Source organism: Portunus trituberculatus, chromosome 22 (genome assembly GCF_017591435.1).
Source record: "Portunus trituberculatus isolate SZX2019 chromosome 22, ASM1759143v1, whole genome shotgun sequence".
Taxonomy (NCBI): Eukaryota; Metazoa; Arthropoda; class Malacostraca; order Decapoda; family Portunidae; genus Portunus; species Portunus trituberculatus.
Window position 1 is genome coordinate 1,221,411 of NC_059276.1, and position 22,500 is coordinate 1,243,910.

Here is a 22,500-nt window from a genome sequence, read left to right on the forward strand (position 1 = left end):
CACAGCACACCATTAGTGTATTCAGGAATCACACCAGGAGAAAATTTACCAAGACGTTTTCATGGATGGTGATGCATCCTCTGGCGACCTTCCTCCGCTTCCCCACCCTTCTTCCCTCCTCTTCTAAGTTATCCATAACCAGCCTTCACTTACTGTATGTGCAAATCACAAATGTAAAAAAAAAAAAAACATTGAAATTTTTTAAACATGAGGTTTTGCTAAGATTACAAAGAATTACCTGATATATAAATATCAATTGTCAAACTTTTTAATACTCGAACAGCCATTTGGAACAAATTAAGTTCGAGTATTGAGTCTCCAATGTATTTACAAATATGCACAAGTTATGTACAAAAAGTCATTATTCAAGTCATAATGTCTTGACAACTCTCAACTTTTTCTTCATTAATTTCTGAAACATATTTGGTCTTAGATATAATTTTCAATCTGTAGAACAGCACTTCTCTACTAAACCATCTTTTTTTCATCAAAACACAGTTGTCATAGGTTACTGACAGTAACCCCTTCTCTGTTCCCTCCTTCTTTCTCTGTCTTCATTTTCATTTCAAAGCTGGATGTTGCTTCTATGTGCGCAATGACTTAACTTGCTTTCATGCTCATGCTCTTGAATCTTTCGAGTTTCCCATTATCTGGCTTTGACTCAATAGTCACTCTCTAACTAAATTTATCTGTGCTGTCTATCTCTCCCTTAACTCCTCTGACTTAAGTAAATTCTTTGACTATTTAACTTCTAAAGTGGAGCACATTCTGTCCTATCCTTTTACAGAGATCTTTATCCTTGGAGATTTCATTGTTCACCATTAGTTTCCTCTCCCTTCACTGACTATGCCGGTGAACTAGCCTACAACTTCGCTATCTTCCATGATCTAGAGCAACTGGTGCTACTCATATTCCTTACCATCTTTGAAATACACCCAACATTCTTGACCTTTTCCTTACCTCTAATCCTTCTGCTTGTGCTATTACCTTCTCTGTTGGGCTCCTCCGATCACAATCTCCCATCTGTATCTTGTCCTGTTTCCCTAATCCTTCCTCAGGATCCCCCAAGGTGAAGGTGCCTCTAGTGTTTTGTCTCTGCCAGTTGGGGGGACCTGAGGAGGTATTATGCTTATTTTCCCTGGAATGATTACCATTTCCATGTCAGAGACCAATCTGTGTGTGGTCTTACAACCCCAGAGTTAAGCCTGACTAGACAATCCCAGAGTTAAGCCTGACTAGACAACCCCAGAGTTAAGCCTGACTAGGTTCCCGCAATGACTGGGGCACCTGTCACGTAGTAGATTAATTCACTCTTATTAAAGTACAAAATATTGAGATAGATAATGAAGAGTGAATACAGTAAGCCCCTGCACTTTGCGAAGTCGCGTAGTAGATTAATTCACTCTTATTAAAGTACAAAATATTGAGATAGATAAATGAAGAGTGAATACAGTAAGCCCCTGCACTTCTGCACTTGGCGAATCAATTAGTTTGGCGAAACTACCGCCAAATGCGAATTTCGCCAAACACGAGTTCTTTATACCATATAAATTGCCTAAAAAATGCCTCAATCAGTCTTTGGTCATTGTCAAAGTCCCTCTTTTGACACCTAAAATACCATCTTTTGAGCTGAAATAAAATATTTTTCCTTATCATATTAGAACACATGTACAAAACAGACCAACAAACAAGCATTTATGATGCTTTCCTTGTCTGTACTCCTGTTTTTCCACCCGTTTCCCTTGCCCACTTTCGTCCTTGCTGCCACCACCATTGCCCTTAACCCTTAATCTGCGGCGATCGCTTATATAATCAAGCTTCTCGAGTACTGTGACGCGGCGATCGCTTATGTAATCATGAATTTTCGTGGGGAATGTTTTGAATTTTCGTGGTGCATTTCCCTTCAGACCTGCTCTTGTGACTCCTCCCCACTTAGTGTTGTCATCATGAGGGCTCCAGATACTATAACAAGGGCCTCACTTGAGTTTTCACGGAAAAGTAGGAGACACCTGGCAACTCCTTTTGACTCATCTGGTAGAATCCGGCCTTGAGTATCATGGAAAACGTTGAAAACTTTATAGGGGAGACTAAATTATGCTATAGTTTATTACTTCTATCTCAATCAAGAGATTATTGTTATTATATCAGCTTCTTACGGCATAGGGGCAACAATCCTAGTAGCATTTTGAGCTGTGGTATTGTACAGAGGACTTGTGTCATGGAGGACACACAGAAACACACACACACACACACACACACACACACACACACACACACACACACACACACACACACACACACACACACACACACACACACACACACACACACACAAAAAGAGGATTGTGAAATACTACAGGAAGACTTAAACAAGATCTGGAAATGGAGCAAAAAATGGGAGATGGAATTCAATGTGGACAAAAGCCATGTCATGGAAATGGGAAAAAGTGAAAGACGACCAGTGGGAATCTATTAGATGGGAGATGGAGTAGAACTAGAAAAAGTAAAAAAAGGAAAAGGACTTGGGAGTGACAATGGAAGAAAATAATCAACCGGTTAGCCATATTGATAGAATTTTCAGAGAGACGATAATTTGCTAAGGAATATTGGAGTAGCATTTCACTATATGGACAAGGAAATGATGAAGAAATTGATAAGTACTAAAATAAGACCTAGATTGGAATATGCAGGAGTTGTGTGGACTCCCATAAAAGAAACACATAAGAAAATTAGAGAGACTACAAAAATGGCTACAAGAATGGTTCCAGAATTTAAAGGGATGGCATATGAGGAGAGACTAAAGGCAATGGATCTACCAACCTTGGAGCAGAGAAGAGAGAGAGGGATCTGATACAAGTTTATAAATTGATTAACGGAATGGATGAAGTGGATAATGAGAAACTGATCCTGAGAGAAGAATATGACTTTAGAAGCACAAGATCGCATAGTAAGAAACTAAGGAAGGGACGATGTCTGAGAGATGTTAAAAATTTAGTTTCCGCAAAGATGTGTTGAGACTTGGAACAGTTTGAGTGAGGAAGTGGTATCAGCAAAGAGTGTACATAGTTTTAAAGAAAAATTGGATAAGTGTAGATATAGAGACGGGACCACACGAGCATAAAGCCCAGGCCCTGTAAAACTACAACTAGGTAAATACACACACACACACACACACACACACACACACACACACACACACACACACACACACACACACACACACACACACACACACACACAGATAAAGTTCTATCATACATATATATGTACAAAACATCTGTACAGAAGACTCATATCATGTAGGATATGCAGAAACATGCACACACACACACACACACACACACACACACACACACACACACACACACACACACACACACACACACACACACACACACACACACACAGAGAGAGAGAGAGAGAGAGAGAGAGAGAGAAAACGGCCCAGCTTGGTACCACTCAGCTCCCAACCCGGACCATACAGTGCACCCGACGTGTCACTAGTTCCCCGCGCTTTTCAAAGCCCATGAAGTTTTGTAGGCCTATTTCTTGGTCTATTTATTTATTTACGGATTCAAAACTTCGGTATTACTGCATTTTGGATGTTTGCCATTCATGGCATACAATTCAAAATATATTTTTTCTGACATGGGAATGTTAATATTTTAGGCACACCAAAGCCTTCAGCAATTAGGAATTAGCAGTTTAAGGGTTAACCTCATCGGTACCACCTGTTGCGCTGGTAGAGGCCATGTTGGTGGTAAATCGCCAGAATTCGTTCCCCAAGCTACCAGAACAGAGGTAGCACAAAAAAATGGCTGAAGGGGACTCCCACACTGCATTCTGATAGGTTTAGAGAGAGGTCTGATGTTACAGGGGAGCTGCGTGGTTCACTGAGGGGCCGCCAGGGGACCGCCAAGTTTGAATTCAAATCGCTAAGCATGCACTCAGTGGTCTGTGACCACCCTACTGCCAAAAGTGAATTTCGCCAAGCTGAGATTCGCTAAGTGCTGGGGCATACTGTAGGCTTCATTGCAATAGTTTAACACCAGGGTTAACTCAAGGGTGTAAGAGAAACTAGAAACTCTTCCAACAATGCCTATTGACTTCAACCTTCCCTTTGTTCTGGAAGTTTGCCTACATTCAGCCTGTTCCTAAAAAGGGTGGCCTTTGTAATCCCCAAAACTATTGCCCTATAGCTTTAATATCTTGCTTGTCCAAAGTTTTTGAATCTATCCAGAATAGGAAGATTCTTAAACATCTGTCACTTCACTGTCCTTTATCTGATCGCCAGTATGGCTTCCGTCAAGGTCGCTCTACTGGTGATCTTCTGGCGTTCTTTATTGAGTCTTATCCTCTTTTAGAGATTTCGGTGAAACTTTTCCTGTTACATTAGACATCAAAAGCTTTTTGATAGAGTCTGGCACAAAGCTTTGATTTTAAAACTGCCCTCCTACAAATTCTATCCTTCTCTCTTCATCTTTATCTTAAATTTCCTTTCCAACCGTTCTGTTGGAGCCGTGGTAGACAGCCACCACTATTCTCCTAAATTTATTAACCGTGGTGATTCTCAGGACTTTGTACTGTCTGTCATTCATGCTCTTTCTATTATTCATTAATGATCTTAACCAAACTTCTTGCCCTATCCACTCCTATGCTGATGATTCCACCCTACACTTTTCCACGTCCTTTCCGAGACAACTAATCCTTCAGGAACTCAACGGATCACGCAGGGATGCAAAGAAATCTTTCTAAGATTTCTGATTTGGTCAGAGAAGACTTAGTAGTGTTAAATGCCTCCAAAACTTATTCCTCCATCTATCAACTCGACACAAGCTTCCAGACAACTATCCCCTCTTCTTCAATGACAATCAACTGTCTTCCTCTTCTACACTGAATATCCTTTGTCTGTCCTTTAATCATAATCTAAACTGGAAACTTCACATCTCATCTCTTGCTAAAACAGCTTCTAAGAAGGTAGGCATTCTGAGGCATCTCCGCCAGTTTTTCTCACCCCTCCAACTGCTAACTCTGTACAAGGGCCTTACCTGTCCTTGTGTGGAGCACTCTTCACAAGTTTGGGGGGAGTTCTACTTGCACAGCTTTATTAGATACAATGGAATGAAAAGCTTTTCATATCATCAACTCCCCTCCTCTGACTGACTGTCATCAGCCTCTTTCTCACTGCCGAAATGTTGCATCTCTTACTATCTTTTATTGCTATTTTTCATGCTAACTGCTCTACTGATCTTGCTAACTGCATGCCTCCCCTCCTCCTGTGGCCCCACTGCATAAGGGTTTCTTCTTCCTCTCACCCATTTCCTGTCCAGTTCTAATGCAAGAGTTAACCAATACTCATTCATTCATATCTTTCTCTGGTAAACTCTGGAACTACCTACCAGCTTCTCAATTTCCATCTTCCTTTGACTTGGCTTCTTTTAAGAGGGAATTTTCTAGACATTTGCTCTAGACATTTAGCTAATTCTATTTTTAATCTTTAACCTTTTCAGGGCGCAAATAGGTTTTTGGGTCATGGCTGTGAGACGCAAATTTGGCCAAAAAATTGAAGTTTACAAAAATGGAAAAAATTAATATTCTCATGCATAATAGAGTGTTACGCATCTACTGTAAAAAATTTAGGTCTCTACTCACCCTGAAAAGTGGTGCAATAATGATGGGAAGTTGGTTTTCTGGTGGTACATTGTGCGCTTTTGAGTTTTGCCATTGTAGCGGGTGGTTATTTTCCACCGCAACTTGTGCAGGTGTTTTCACTAAATTACACAGAATTTTCTGCCTGATTTGAACTGCAGTTGCTCAAAACTGCTCCAGAATGTGCAAGGGTAATTATTTTTCACCTGTGCATACATTATGCCCACACAAATAATATAAAATACGTTTTCAGTGTGTTTTCTTGATGTACATACTATCATGAGCGAGGATACGCATGCCCATATATGAAATACGCAATATACAGACAAACCCCGCTTAACAAAGGGGTTACGTTCCTAAAAAACACTTCGTTAAGCTAAACTTTGTTAAGCGAACAGATTATAACAAGTTTAACCCCTGACTTAAACTTCCATTGAGAGTAAGCAAAGCGAGAGTGCATCATAGTACAGTGAAAGGTTTAATGAAAGTAAAAATAATGAAGTTAAACATTTAGGCAGTTTAATTTAAGTCATTATAATGTACACTAGTGTATGTATGTACGTAACTTTATAATGTTAATAATCTTAGATTTATGAATGGAGGGAGAGTGAAATGGGAAAGACACTAACCGGCAACTTGTGAAATGTAAACAAAGGGCGCATCATTGTACCGCATACAAAACTTATGTACCACATTTCCACAAGGCTTTCCATTTTATCCATTGTAGAGTCACGAGTTCAGGTGGTTGTTTTAGCTTGCAAGGAAGATACGGTCTCATCAGCCTTCTTAATAGAGTCTGCTGGCTTGAAAATAGTAGAGACAGTAAATGGAGGCAAGATGGTGGCGATCATTGCTATAGTTTTCTCGTCTCGTGTTTGTGAATAATATCCAGCTTTGCTTAGAGAGTAGGAGACTTCCTGGTCTTAGGAACGCTAGGCCACATTGCAGGGCATTTTGGTAGTAAGTTGAGCGAGGGAAGACGAGATGCTGTTAATGTTTTGAACAGGGGAGTGAGTGGTGCGCGTGTTGTCCACAAGAGGCTTAATCTTGATCTTGATCTTGATTCTACAGGTGTCCCACGATTTCTCCTGAGGCAGGCCTTAGTATTGGCAGATCCTGGTGTATTCAAAAGCCTGTCGGCTTTCAAACTTGGAAAAAATTACCTGGTTAAAGCTTCGTTAAAGCGAGTTGTTGGTGTTTGTTAAACAAGCAGATGGTAGGAAAATGAAACCTTCGTTGTAGCAAAATTTCGTTGTGTGAACCTTTGTTAACCCTTATATTGTGGCGATCATATATGAACGATTGCATCAGTGCTCCCGTAGCGACGGCGATCGTTCCCGTAATCAAGAATTTTCGCACCTCATGTTTGAGCTCCACACGCGGTTTCTTGAGTCAGATGGCGAGTGGAAGTATCTGGCTTCTTTTTTCACCCGTAGTGTTGCTACAAGCTCTGTATATTTAGGGGTAACTAAGCTATTCTCCCATTCTGAGGGCGACACTTGGCAACCCCAGCGACCCGCTGCGTCGAAAGCACCCTGATAACTTGATATGAAAAGGGGTGAAAGAATTCTCTCTCTCTCTCTCTCTCTCTCTCTCTCTCTCTCTCTCTCTCTCTCTCTCTCTCTCTCTCTCTCTCATTGGAAGTGTACAATTTCTCTTCCAAGATGAGAGAGAGAGAGAGTGTGTGTGTGTGTGTGTGTGTGTGTGTGTGTGTGTGTGTGTGTGTGTATTTACCTAGTTGTAGTTTTACAGGGCCTGGGCTTTATGCTCGTGTGGCCCGTCTCCATATCTACACTTATCCAATCTTACTTTAAAAGTGTGCACACTCGTTGCAGACACTACTTCTTCATCTAAACTGTTCCACGTCTCAATACATCTCTGGAAACTATATTTTTAATATCTCTCAGACATCTTCCCTTTCTCAGCTTTTTACTATGCGATCTTGTGCTTGGTGTCATATTCTTCTCTCAGGATCAGTTTCTCATTATCCACTTGGTCCATTCCGTTGATCAATTTATAGACTTGTATCAGGTCTCCTCTCTCCTTCTTTGTTCCAAGGTTGGTAGATCCATAGCCTTTAGTCTCTCCTCATATGTCATCCCTTCAAGTTCTGGGACCATTCTTGTAGCCATTTTTTGTAGCCTCTCCAATTTCCTTATGTGTTTCTTTTTATGAGGGGTCCACACTACTCCTGCATATTCCAATCTGGGTCTTATTATAGTATTTATCAATTTCTTCATCATTTCTTTGTCCATGTAGTGAAATGCTACTCCAATATTCCTCAGCAAATTATATGTTTCTCTAAAAATTCTATCAATATGGCTTACTGGTTGATTGTTTTCTTCCATCGTCACTCCTAAGTCCTTTTCCTTTTGACTTTCTCCAGTTCTACTCCATCTCCCATCTTATAGATTCCCACAGGTCGTCTTTCACTCTTTCCCATTTCCATGACATGGCTTTTGTTCACATTGAATTCCATTTCCCACTTCTTACTCCATTCCCAGATCTTATTTAGGTCTTCTTGCAGTATTTCACAATCCTCCTTTTGCTTTATAACTCTGCACAGTTTCGTATCATCCGCAAACAAATTTATGTAGCTGTTCACTCCTTCTGGCATGTCGTTAATATAAATGAGGAAAAGTACTGGTGCCAATACTGACCCCTGTGGCACTCTGCTTTCTACTGCTCTCCACTTGGACTTCATATCTTTAACTACTGTCCTTATTTCTCTCCCCTCAAATAATTTTCTATCCTTCTCAATGTGCTTCCTTTTAAGCCACCCTTCTCCTCTAACTTCCACAGTAATCTTGCGTGTGGCTCTTTGTCAAACGCCTTTTTTAAATCCAAATAGATGCCTTCAACCCATCCCTCTCTCTCTTGTACTCTATCAACTATTCTAGAATAGAAACTCAATAAATTAGTGTGTGTGTGTTTGCGTGTTTGCGTGTTTGCGCGGTGTCATCACTCACTGAGCTGTTTCTGCTTGATGGATCACACAGCTGGTGGAGGAGGAATCCTTGATAAGGCAATAACTAAACTTGCAGAGGTCACATTGAGCTAGAAAGTACATCATTGTATTCAGAATAACAAAGAGAAAATAATGATTAGTATTCAAACAGTCTTATGACAATTTCTGGGTTTACCATTTTTACCCGTCATGGGATATTGGAAAATAGTTTAATCACCGGAACATAAAGGTTAAGCGGGGGTTACCTGTACTACCAATAAACGAATAATATCTGGCATATCTGCTCTCTAACAACAAGATTTGATCATTACTTTTGTTATTTCTGTAAATAAATGCACAAATAGCCACTAGCGACATCGTAAAATAATAATAATTGTGAAAAAAAGGGGCATCTGATACTCTATTGTGTGGATGCCATTGTGACTATATTTTTCTTACCACGCAACTGATGGCGCGTCCCATGAGTCGAGGGAGGATGAGAGAATGTCATCTGGCAACTAGCAGCAGCCAGGAGGCACATGGTTTAATTCTGTGACTCGTCAAATATGGGACCACGATCGTGGACAGGAGGCATTTCCCTCAAAGCCATGATCATGGTCCGGAGCACTGAAAGGGTTGAGGGAATTGGCATTCCAAGTTTTTTTGCCTTTGGCCAGCTTCCCCTCTTGCATAAAAGAAATAAGGTACATCTTCATTCCTTAGCCAACAGAGAAAATGAGCTTCCGGAACTAGCTTTTGGCTTCTTGGCAAAAAGGTGTATATCCTGGATTTATCGGAGGATTAGGTAGGACTAGCATCCCAATAACAGCCCCATAAGACCATGGAGTGGGCAGTACTAATAAGAAAGCTTATTTTTCCATACAGATACAAAAATATCTAGGAATAGCACTCTGCACAATTTACTAGGAATAGGTAATCTGCCAGTGTCACACACATGAGCAGTACATGATTGTACTCGGCCATTACCTAGCTAGGTTTATGAGTTATGTTAGTTATTGTCATTCTTTTTGCTGCTAGGTTGAATAAACCAACTAATGTAATACTATAATGAATTATCTATTAAAACAAGGAAAGAGAACACTATCATACAAAAATCTTCAAACTGAAAATATTAATTTTCTGCCACATTTTGATTTGAAGTAAAATTATAGCTAATAATCTCTACAATACTAAGAAAATAAAAAATTAATAATAAAACCTTATCTTACATAAAATACCTAATCTTAACTTAAACTAATAGCCTTATCTATACCTAAAGTATTTAGAATATACTGTACAAAGAGAAAATTAAGATGCATGTGGTACAAAAGTTAATGGTTGTGGGAAGAATATGTAAATGACCATGATGGGATGAAAGATGTGGATGATGTTGCACGTGGCAGTGGTTGTAGAAAATGGACAGCAAAGGAGGCACCAGCAGGGAGGCGGTGGCATAGTGGATAAGGTGGTGAGTGTGGGATTGGACAGACATCGACACGTAGGTTTGAATCCCATTACTTATCACCTTGATACAAGTTACCTACAGGTGCTATAGGCCAGGACATTAAGTAGATGTGTCTGTGGGTAGCAAGTAAATGACCGGCAGTGGATGGTGTGTGTTACCCTTGGTGATGCAACTGAAAAAAGTGAATACATAAATAAAATTATCAATAAAGAATACGTAAAATACATTGTGTTCCCTAAAAAAGGACAGTAGCCAAGCTGACCCACACAACCAATAAATATTTCAATTTTTATACCGTGGAGACTCAGTACTCAAATATCTAAATAGACAAACTTTTCAATAGTCGAATGCAAAAGTTCAACTTAATACTAAAAAAAATATCTGTTATTTGAACGTCTGTCCACGTGGCTGTAAATGAAGGATCTCTCCCCTCCCGCTGCTCCACGTGCCCCACCCTCCTTATTGGGCCACCGCTGCCAGTTGATCCTCCCCGGTCGTAAGAGTAACTTTGTCCTGCGCGTGCTCTCTCTCTCTCTCTCTCTCTCTCTCTCTCTCTCTCTCTCTCTCTCTCTCTCTCTCTCTCTCTCTCTCTCTCTCTCTCTCTCTCTCTCTCTCTCTCTCTCTCTCTCTCTCTCTCTCTCTCTTTCTTTCTTAGAGGCTTGTTAGTGGTGAGGATAAACCTAAAAGAAAGAATGTAGTGATGACCATGAAAAGGAAAAAGGAGATTATTGATAAGTACGAGAAATGAGGAAGAAAACCAATAGATTTGCAACTGAGTACTGTATGGCTAAATTTACAGTAGTCACAATACTGAAGAAGGAGGTCTTTAATAGAACTGATGTGGCGATTGGTGTGAAAAAGCAATTTAAGCGTGGAAGAAATGGAGAAATTGTTGATTGTGTGGATAAGCAAAAGGCAAATGGTTTGTGATTCTTTGTCAGTGGACATAATTTGTGCGAAGGTTAGGCTGCTGCATTGTTATCTGTTCTGATACTACTCAGTGATGGTTTTTTTCCCACCATTCTCCCCTTCTCTTCTGCATTATCCATCACCAGCCTTCACGTATGGTAATCATAAATCAATATTCTAGAAATATCTACTTTGAAATTTTTTTCTAAACTTAGGTTTGGTACTGGTTAGAAAGAATTACCTGATTTATAGGTATGAATAGTTGAACTTTTTATTAATTGAACAGCCATTTGGAACAAATTAAGTTTGAGTATTGAATCTACACTATTTCATTTTCAATATTTAGCCTGAGATTCCTCACAGCTTTAACTGTGCACAATTTTAATCTTGTTTTTCTTTATATTCCATATCAGTTATTCAAAAACACCATCTTGATGGGATGTTTATTATGCAATGTTTTCATCCAGTATCATCAGGCCACAGAGAAAGATATGAAGTATCCATCTTGCAAATTTGATCTTAAGAGTCTTGAAATTACTAGGCTTAACTTAAGAACTGTGATGATACAACAAAAGTAACATGTAACTCCACTGAGATATGAAACAACTGTTATAACCACTTCAGTACCATGATGCATTTCCATATTCATTTGGGTTACTATTTGGTGATTTTCTACAGCTTCAGAAACTCATGTAAAGGATTAGAATAGTGGAGACTGGCCATTAATCTTCTCACCTCCTTAGACCCTTCTTTATGTCAATAAAATGGTTTAATGGTACACAAATGTCATGGTAAAAATGTGTCCCAGTACTGAAGGGGTTAAGACCAATCTACATGTAACATTATCAACTAACCAACATTTAAAGGGTGCAGTGAAAAGGATTTTTTTTTTTTTTTTTTTTTTTTTCCCACGAATATTTTTGCTCATCCAGTGCTTGAGACCATAAATTGTCATTTTGTGATGTTTAATAGCAAAAATTAGATGTTATTTCTCCCAAGAAGCTATTTTTAAATGTCCTGCAGTCTTGTGTCATCACCTGAGTCACAAGGAAGAAAAATTATGTATCATTCAATGCTTGTTTCAATGTAAAAGATTTTATTGAATATTTTTCTCTTGATGAATTTCACCCTCTGGCATTCTTACCATCAGCAGAGAGAGAGGGAATTAGGCACATTCCCTTGCTGCCTTAGTGTTTGGTGAGACATGAAGGTGAGAGATTGTCATGTTATAGCTCCACTTTTTTAGTAATAACGTCCTTACAGGCATGAATTGATGAGATTTAGAATCGGAAACTTCAGTAAGAAGTAATAAAGGAGCCAAGACAATGAGAGATAAACACAGCTGTCACTGATAGCTGTGATAAGCTACATCTCACATGTATCATCTTCACTACACATGGGCCACCTGGGTCACCCTGACTCCCGCCTCACCTTGCCTCAACTGACAATGCGCTACCTCACCCCACCACCACACATTGGCTTGTCTGGCTTTACACATGTTGTAAGATGCCTAAACACTCATTTCATGACTATCTTTACCATCACAACTAGCCTGTTATCATCATGCAACTCATAAAAAAACTTAGCAACACTATTACAAAAAATTATTTTGACACAGAGGTATGAAGTTAAACCAGACAAGTAATAGATAACTTAACAGTGTCCCTGTCTTACCTCAACCTACGAAGTAAGACTCAGATGTCCAGACCAGTCGTAATATAGCAAATTGCCATGACGTAGCTGATGGTGGCTTGCGACACCCTGACTCATGAGTGAATAATATTTTCTAGAGAATTGGTGATATGATGCATTATCATCCTATCATGCTCTAGGAAGTCATCATTGTATACACAATCATATGTAAAAATTTCATGTCTATCAGATGAATACAAATAACAAAAAATGAAGTGAGAAAAATCTTCAGGAGCAAATATATCAAAAACTTTTTTTAACATTTCAAAAATTTTCTCTAAATTGCTATAAACTCTGATCCACATTTGTTTGGTATCATTTTAAAGTACAACTCAAGTGCAACTTTTTGTTGGATATAGGTTTTTGGTAACATCAATAGAAAACAAGATAAAAGAATTTGAAAAAAAAAAATAGAAATTCCTTAGAAAAAATATAAACTATTTTCAACAAGAATTGTATATATGTACAAAGTTTCTATCACTTTTTAATTTTTTTATACAGTTAACTGAAAAATAAAGTTTGAAAACGAAAAAAAAAAAAACATCTCCAATACCATTCGCCCAAACTTGATGAAATTTATAGAATGGCATACATGTACACCCCACAAACAAAATACTAAAGTTAAAGTTATCAAGCCAATTGGACTTACCATAAATGAAATATGACCCATGTTAGGTTAATTTGCCGCGACCCTTAATGTAATAATATGATGAAAGCTTACCTCAGGCTGTCTCCACAGTGGAAGAAATTGATGTAGCTGGTCTTGTGAGGCAGAGGTCAGCATTGCCTGCTTTACTGAGGAAGGAAGATTACAACAAATTGCAAGACAAGAATCTCTTTATCCTCAGTCAATTAATTATGCACCTCATTAATCCTAAATTAGCTTCAGTATTTGATCAACTTGTGGTGGCAATCTTCGCACTTAATTTTTTTTATGCGTGTGCTAAAAAGTAAAATATAATGAAAAGTATCACATGTTAATTATAAATAAATAGTCAGTGTCTGGAGATCAGTAAACAGTGGTGCCTTGGAATATGAACTTAATCCGTTCAAAATTTTGTTCCTACTCTAAAGCATCAAAATACATGTATTCTTATGGAAGAAATTATTATTTGTCCCAAACCACCTCTCAAGACCAAAAAGAATCTATTTTTCACCTAATTTCTCACTTTTTTAATATTATTACTATATACACTACTACTATTATGCTATAACTATAAAAGATAGGAAAGTAATTAAAATGTAATATAATGAAAATTCAACTTCTCATGGTCAGAAACAAGCGTCACCACATCCTCATGTGACTCTATCAAGCCAGCATCGCACACTCTTATATAAACCAATAAGTTTTTCTTTGATATACTGCACTCATTAAGGAAAATAAATCAGGGAAGTAAGCAAATTGTAATATGAAAATTCAACTTCTTCATGGTCAGAAACAAGCGTCAACACATCCTCCTCAACCGACTCCATCAAGCCAGCACTATGCACTCTTATCTAAACCAATAACGAGATAAAAATAACGATTCCAATATTGTCATGCATCATAATATGTTTCTGAACTGCTTACTTATCCATGGAAATACATGTATATCTTATATCTCACCAAGAAATACATAAAAAAATATAAAATATAGACAGCATACTGACATAAATGCTCTTACCATCCTCACGCTTGGCGCCCTCACACCTACACAAACATATCCTTGTAAAAGCTGATATATGATTGGCTAAGTGTCCACCATCTTGAAAACAATAGGCCAATGGCAGGCCTTGATATATGATAGATAGCCTCAAGCATAAACTGTGTGGCATAAAGGAGCGCGGCTTCTGAAATGCACCACGATCATGCCTAATGGGCTCTAACGTAAGAGCCACGACCGTGCCTGACGGGATATAAGGTTAAGTCTTTTAATTCATGAGCTGGATACTCTCTCTTCCCCTCAGATCTTCTAAAATCTTCCATACGTCTGTCTGTATGTCTCGTGACCATGTGTGCTGCTACGCTAGGCAATGATCTTAATAACTAAAAACAAAATTAATATTATTATCCCCGACACTACAAAATAACAACCAAACTACTGCAAACAACACTCCTGAGGCACGGAGGCAGCGTGGTGCCCCAGCGTGCAGTCAACTGATTGCGCAGTGCTGCGCGCAATCTGCTGATCGCGTTTGTTATTGTTCACACACCAAAGCAAAGTTCGTCCTCCAATGCAAAAGAAAAACATGATGTTTTAGTTCGTAATCCAAGTTGTTCATACTCAAAAGCATTCATACTCCAAGATACCACTGTATTATTTATTATAAAAATAACCCCCCTAGAGACTTGAAATTAATAGGCTAAATTTAAATCATATTACCCACTTACCTAAGAAATCTTAACCTAGCTTGAAGGGTCTACCCTTGTAGAGATAAATAGTTTGAAAACTATGGATTTCCCACAGAAATTCATGAAAATAAAGTTTTTAAGATCAATCTCCATGATCCAAGATCACAGCTACATGTGACATTACAATCTAACCAACATTTGACATAATACTACAATAAAAGCTCACCTCAGGCTATCTATGCAGTAGTAAAAGTTGATGTAGTTGGTCCTGCAGGGCAGATGTTATCAGTACTGCCCACTGTACTGAGAAATGAAGATTAGAATGAAATACAAGACAAGAGTCTGTATTCTCAGCTGAATATGTACTTCATTTAAGCCTATATTAGCTTCAGTATTTAATCAAATTGTTCTACAAGAATAGAATTACTTACTACAATGCTCCTGATGAACATTCACTTTTGTGGAACTGTAACATGATTTACAAGCTTCACAGAGCAGTAAATTGCCTCTGCTTGGGCTTGTGTTTACAAATACTATCCCTCTCTATGCTAGGTGGTGTACTAACTCCTGAGGCAGTGTGGGGGCAGAAGCACAGAGTGACCTCATAAACCCATCTAAAGTGGATTTATTTTAGATTAGTTATACACGTAATGTTACATGTTGGGCTCTAGAATACAGCCTAGATCTCGGAATGTTATTTATATCTTATAGGATACTAAAGTGAAGTAATTTTCAATGATGTAAGTTGATTATGTGTTTTATATGTTACATTAAATTTATTGTTCTTTGTTTTAGTGGCAGGAGAAATATGAATGGTGAAGACTGGGATAGCAGGAGTAGAGACTTTGATCGGGACACAGGCAAGAACAGGCGTCTGGATCGGCCAGAGAAGGATCAATTGCTGGACCGCCGCAATGACAACAAGCTGGACTCTTGGAGCCGTAGCTATGACTTGGATGCCCTGGGGAAGGAGGAGAGCTTTGAGGGAGCAGGAGAACTGCGCATGACTCACAAGGAGTGGGACAAAGAGGTAGAGGCAGCAGAAAAGATGGAGCAGCGGGAGGAAGTGCGTGAGCGCCCACAGCGTCCCGACAGCAGAGACAGCCGCTCTAGTCGTGAGTCCCGGGCCAGCAAGGACTCCTTTGACAGGTCGTCTTGCATTCTGCCCAGGGAGAAGAAATTGGAGATTACTTCCTGGGCAGATGCTACCTATGAGTATGATGACTACTACCGGGTTGAGGGACGGGCCGAGGACTTTGGCCGAGAGTCGAGTTACCAGGAGTCCCCAAAGAAGGCAGAATTGAAGGAGGATAAGCCCTCCAAGACTTCTGTCTCTAAGGATCCTAAGGACCTGAAAGAGGAGATGAGAGGGGAGGAGGGTGAAGCTGTACAGCGTGATGTCTTGAAAGAAAGCAGCAGCAGCAGCAGCACCAGTAGCACCAGCAACAGCAATAGCAGCGCCACTGGCAGTGGCCGCTCATCTCATGCACCAGCCCCCATCACAAGGGAGAGGCTGGAGGCGTCGGACAGGGAGAAGGAGATCAGGAAGAACATGACCACTCTTAAGAAAGCTACTCAGGGAGAACAGGTTCGCAAGGTGGAGGTGAAGGAAGTCCCTCATCCCAAAGAACACAGAGACAATGTTTGGGCGAGCCGTTCAAAAAACGGCGAACGCTCCCGCCCCGATTCCAGCGGCACGGTGCCGGTGGGGGGGGCCAGCATCACTGCCGGCAGCCTGAGCAAGGCCGGGGAGGCCAGCGTGTGGGGCATGGCCAAGCAACAGCAAGTAACTCAAAGCCTCACCGAGAGCCCCACCACAGCCAGCATGGTAGCCGCAGTGGTGGCCCACAGCCAGGTCAGCAGCAGCAGCAGCAACACCACCACCACCACCACCACCACCACCAGCACCAGCAGTATCTGCAGCACTACAGTGGGCAGCAGCGCCAGCAGCAGCAGCAGCACCACCACCACCACCACCAACAGCAACACCAACACCAACAGCAACAGCAACAGCAACAGCAACAGCAACAGCAACACCACCACCACCACCACCACCACCATCATTTCCCACCCAAGCACCACGGGACAAGAGGCGGTGGGGTTGGCAGTGGCAATGTGTGTGTGTGTGTGTGTGTGTGTGTGTGTGTGTGTGTGTGTATTTACCTAGTTGTATTTACCTAGTTGTAGTTTTACAGGGCCTGGGCTTTATGCTCGTGTGGCCCGTCTCCATATCTACACTTATCCAATCTTACTTTAAAAGTGTGCACACTCGTTGCAGACACTACTTCTTCATCTAAACTGTTCCACGTCTCAATACATCTCTGCGGAAACTATATTTTTAATATCTCTCAGACATCTTCCTTTCTCAGCTTTTTACTATGCGATCTTGTGCTTGGATGTCATATTCTTCTCTCAGGATCAGTTTCTCATTATCCACTTGGTCCATTCCGTTGATCAATTTATAGACTTGTATCAGGTCTCCTCTCTCCTTCTTTGTTCCAAGGTTGGTAGATCCATAGCCTTTAGTCTCTCCTCATATGTCATCCCTTCAAGTTCTGGGACCATTCTTGTAGCCATTTTTGTAGCCTCTCCAATTTTCTTATGTGTTTCTTTTTATGAGGGGTCCACACTACTCCTGCATATTCCAATCTGGGTCTTATTATAGTATTTATCAATTTCTTCATCATTTCTTTGTCCATGTAGTGAAATGCTACTCCAATATTCCTCAGCAAATTATATGTTTCTCTAAAAATTCTATCAATATGGCTTACTGGTTGATTGTTTTCTTCCATCGTCACTCCTAAGTCCTTTTCCTTTTTGACTTTCTCCAGTTCTACTCCATCTCCCATCTTATAGATTCCCACAGGTCGTCTTTCACTCTTTCCCATTTCCATGACATGGCTTTTGTTCACATTGAATTCCATTTCCACTTCTTACTCCATTCCCAGATCTTATTTAGGTCTTCTTGCAGTATTTCACAATCCTCCTTTTGCTTTATAACTCTGCACAGTTTCGTATCATCCGCAAACAAATTTATGTAGCTGTTCACTCCTTCTGGCATGTCGTTAATATAAATGAGGAAAAGTATTGGTGCCAATACTGACCCTGTGGCACTCCGCTTTCTACTGCTCTCCACTTGGACTTCATATCTTTAACTACCGTCCTTATTTCTCTCCCCCTCAAATAATTTTCTATCCATCTCAATGTGCTTCCTTTTAAGCCACCCTTCTCCTCTAACTTCCACAGTAATCTTGCATGTGGCACTTTGTCAAACGCCTTTTTAAATCCAAATAGATGCAGTCAACCCATCCTCTCTCTCTTGTACTCTATCAACTATTCTAGAATAGAAACTCAATAAATTAGTTACACAAGACCGTCCTTTTCTAAAACCAAATTGGCTATTTGATATTAATTTGTTGTCTTCAAGGAACTCGATCCATTGTTTCTTTATTATTCTTTCACACATCTTGCATATTACACTAGTTAGTGATACCGGTCTGTAATTTAAAGGTTCTTCTTTCCTTCCACTCTTATATATGGGAACCACCTCAGCTCTTTTCCATTCTACTGGCACTGTTCCATTTTCTATTGAGCATTTTATGATGTTGTATATAGGACTTGCTAGTTCTTCCCTACATTCTTTCAGTATTCTGCCTGAGACTTCATCCGGTCCCATTGCCTTCTCTTCATCCAGTTCCTTCATTAACTCTTTTATTTCAAGCTTGGTTACTTTAATCTCTTTCATATAGATTGTCTCTCTATTACCCTGTGGCCTCTCAAATTTGGATTCTTTAGTAAAGACCTCCTGGAATTTTTATTTAATAGTTCTGCCATACTTTTGGGTCTTCCACCATCCCGTTCTCTCCTTTTAACCTTTCTATTGTTTCTTTTTGCCTAATTTTTCCATTTATGAATCTATAGAACAATTTTGGTTGCTCCTTACATTTTTCGACAATATCTTTTCAAGTTCTTTTCCTCTTCCTTCCTCACCTTAACATATTCATTTCTCGCTGCCTTGAAGTTTTCCTTGTTTGTTGGATTCTATTTCTCCTCCACCTTTTCCATGCTCCATCTCTTTTCTCCTTTGCCCTAGCACACCTTGCATTAAACCAATCTTTCTTTCCTTCTTCTTTTGGTCTATATTTTGGGACATATTCCTGACTCCTGTTTTGTATATTTCCAAAAATAAGTTATATTTGTCTTGCATTGTCTCTGAGTTTTCCATCTCCTCCCAGTCTACGTTTTAAAATAGTTCTTGAGATTCTCAATATCAGCCTTTCTGTAATTTAATCGGTCTCCTTTGTATGAATCGTCTCTATCTTCCTTTCCTTCTTCTATATCTATTTCTAATATTGCATGGTCACTCTTTCCCAATGGGCACTTATATCTTATATCGTCATTCATTTGTATACCCTTGTAAAAACTAGGTCCAATCTCGCTCGCTCGTCGTTTCCTCTGAATCTTGTGCATTCCTTTACTCTCTGGTCCATCATATTGTCTATCATTAGGTTCAAGAATCTTTCTCCCCAGGCTTCTTCCCCCATACCACTTTCATAATTTTCCCAGTCCACTTCTTTACAGTTGAAATCTCCTACTAATATCACTTTTCTCCTTTCTTTAACGATTCTCATTAGACTCCTTATTGTGTCATCTATCATGTCTTTATATTCTTGATTGGTCCATGAATTTGTTTTGGTGGCACATATGTTACAATGATTGTTAACTCTTTTTATTAATATGCATCTTAATATACAATACTTCTGCTTTTCCTTCCCACATTCCACTTGGTTGATCACTATCTCCTTCCTTAACATTATCATGACTCCTCCTCCTCCTTTACCCACTCTGTCTCTTCTCCATACATTATACCTATTATCCAAATCTATTTTGATTGCCTCATTTAGTTTTGTTTCAGCCAGGCATACAATATCTGGATTTTCTTTCCTTATGTAATCTCTTAATTCTAATTTACTTGATAAAACCCGTCTATGTTCGTATACATCATTTTTAGTCTTTTGCCTTTATCATTTTTAGTTAAACTTGTTCCACTTTTTCTCTTCCTTCTCGTTTATATACCATTTCCTTATCCTGTCTCCTAGAATTCTCCAAAAATGCCTTCTTCTCCTCTTCTGACCTTTCATTATTCTTTTCCCTTACTGCTGCTGCCAGTTCATTGTATCTCTTCCTTTCTTCCTCATTTCTATTTTTCTTTATATAGATATCCTTGCAGCCTTCTGTTTCTCTAAGTTTTGTTGTTCTATATAATATTTCTTCTGTTGCTGCTTGTGATTTTAGTAGTATTTTAATTGGTCTCGTTTTCCTTCTTGATATGGTCCCATTCTGTTTATTTCTTCTACTTCCTCTTCCAAGTTCTGCCTATCTTCGTCATTAAGATTCTTCAGTAGGTCTTTGACTGATTTCATTTCTTCTTTTCTCTTTTTGGTCTATATTTTATATTTTTTCTTTTATTCCAAATACGACTACACTCTTCTTTTTTCTGCAATTTCTCTAACTAGATTTTCTTTTGTCTTGAGGACTCCTATCATTTTGTTTGTCATATTTTCTTCTTTTTCTTTAAGTTGTTCTTGAATCACCTCCTGAAAATCGGCCTTATCTTTCTTATCTTGGACTCTCCATGCTTGTACTTCTTTTTTAATCACGTTCTGTACTCTTTCCTCTTCCTTGTTTACTAGATCTTTCAGCTTCTCCTTTTCTTTCTCGGCTTTACCGAGTCCTTCTTCCATCTGCTTCTTGTAGTTAGCTACTTCCTTTTTTAGTTCTTCGTTTTCCGCTCTTAGCCTAGCTTCATTTTCTTCCACTTTTCTTATCCTTTCTCTCAGTCTTATAAACTCCATTTCCTGTTCTTTATTCTCTTTCATTTCCATCTTCTCCTTTATCAGTTTATCTAGTTTACATTCAATATTTGACACTCTCTTAAGTAGTGAAGTTGTCGTCGTATCGAACCCTTCGAATACGCGTTCTCCCTCACCGACATAGTCATCATCAGCCCCTTCTCTATTCTCATGTCTGCATTTGGATGGAATATCTTTTTCACTCATTATTCCTTAATAATTGATTTCATGGAGAAAAAAAAAAAAAAATGAGTCCACACTACCTGCCCAGGCCACTGTAAATACTATACAACAGGTGTAGTGAAGATCAGCTGATCGTCGGAACTGCGCCAGTCGTCCGCCTCAACCGTGTCTCGAATGTGTGTGTGTGTGTGTGTGTGTGTGTGTGTGTGTGTGTGTGTGTGTGTGTGTGTGTGTCATGATTTGTAGCTGGGAAGTGTTGTTAAGGATCTGGGGTGAATTAATAGATGCATGGTTATTATGAAGAGCAATGAAGTGGGATAGTGTTCATGCAAACAAGACAATGTTAAGAATCTAATGGTGGCAGTTGTGAGGAGTGTCCTTGAGGGAAGATACTGTAAACCTCTGGAATGATAGTGAATGGGAATGAAAGTTGTCTTGCTTATGTTTCAAAATATGTGAGGGCCTGACTTGTTGCAGAAAATCATTTGATTAAGTTTTGTGAGTCTTCGTACATGAAGAGCCCTGTGTGAGAGGGTTAACACGCCACTATTGTAGTTTTGAGATATTTAGGGTTAATTTTGAGCAATTGTAGCATATAGGAAAAAAGTCATAATTGTAAAGTATTATATTTATGATCAATGGAGCAATCTGTTACATGGGTTTCCCTGAAAAAAAAAAAAATACAAAATGGATTTCCTTAGTGATTATCAGATTGTTACCACAAGTAACTGGCTCTATGAATTTGGTATGGAATAATTTTTAGCCAAAAATAGTCAAAATCAATTTTTTATAAAATTTATCCTCAAAAAATTATGAACATTTTCGGGGTTTTTGTGGGTCTCTTATTTTATGTCTGTAATATAGGCATTATTCATTGATATAATCATATTTAGGTACATTACCTAATGATGGATGTAGAAGTTGTTTATGTGGGTGGTGCTGGATGAAAGATGGAGGGGTTAATAATCCAAGAATTTAACTTTTTCCCTCTGGCCAATAGAAAACGGCTCGTGTGATGTATTAGGGTTGGGTGGAATTGAGACTCAGAGGCAGCTCTCTCTCTCTCTCTCTCTCTCTCTCTCTCTCTCTCTCTCTCTCTCTCTCTCTCTCTCTCTCTCTCTCTCTCTCTCTCTCTCTCTCAAATAATGATGATTGCAAGTGATTTTTTTTCTAATGGGTACATACATTATGAAAAAATCCACACAAATTTTAGAGAAAAGAAATAAAGTTTGCCTGTTATTGGCCATTTTCTAAAGATGATAAAAGAGAAAACATTAATTTTCATGATAAACTAATCTGTTTCTTCCTTAAATGAAAGTAAATAAATTGAGTTATTTTGAGCTGGGTGCATTGGTACTTATCCTGGTACAAATGAATCATACACTTTTTAATAATTGTGGAAGTTACGTAAGCCATTATATCTTATACGACCTACCATATTTGATGGCTCATAAGATGTACCTTTAAAAGT

General features: G+C 39.1%; 1 protein-coding gene across 1 annotated transcript in view; it reads left to right on the top strand.

Moving 5' to 3' along the window:
• LOC123507383 (protein PRRC2C-like) overlaps positions 1-22,500 on the top strand; it is a 51,180-nt gene that overhangs the window by 15,598 nt on the left and 13,082 nt on the right. The window contains exon 12 of the mRNA XM_045260193.1: positions 15,790-17,104. Within this exon, the coding sequence (XP_045116128.1) occupies positions 15,790-17,104 (1,315 nt within the window). The remainder of the gene's footprint in view (positions 1-15,789; positions 17,105-22,500) is intronic.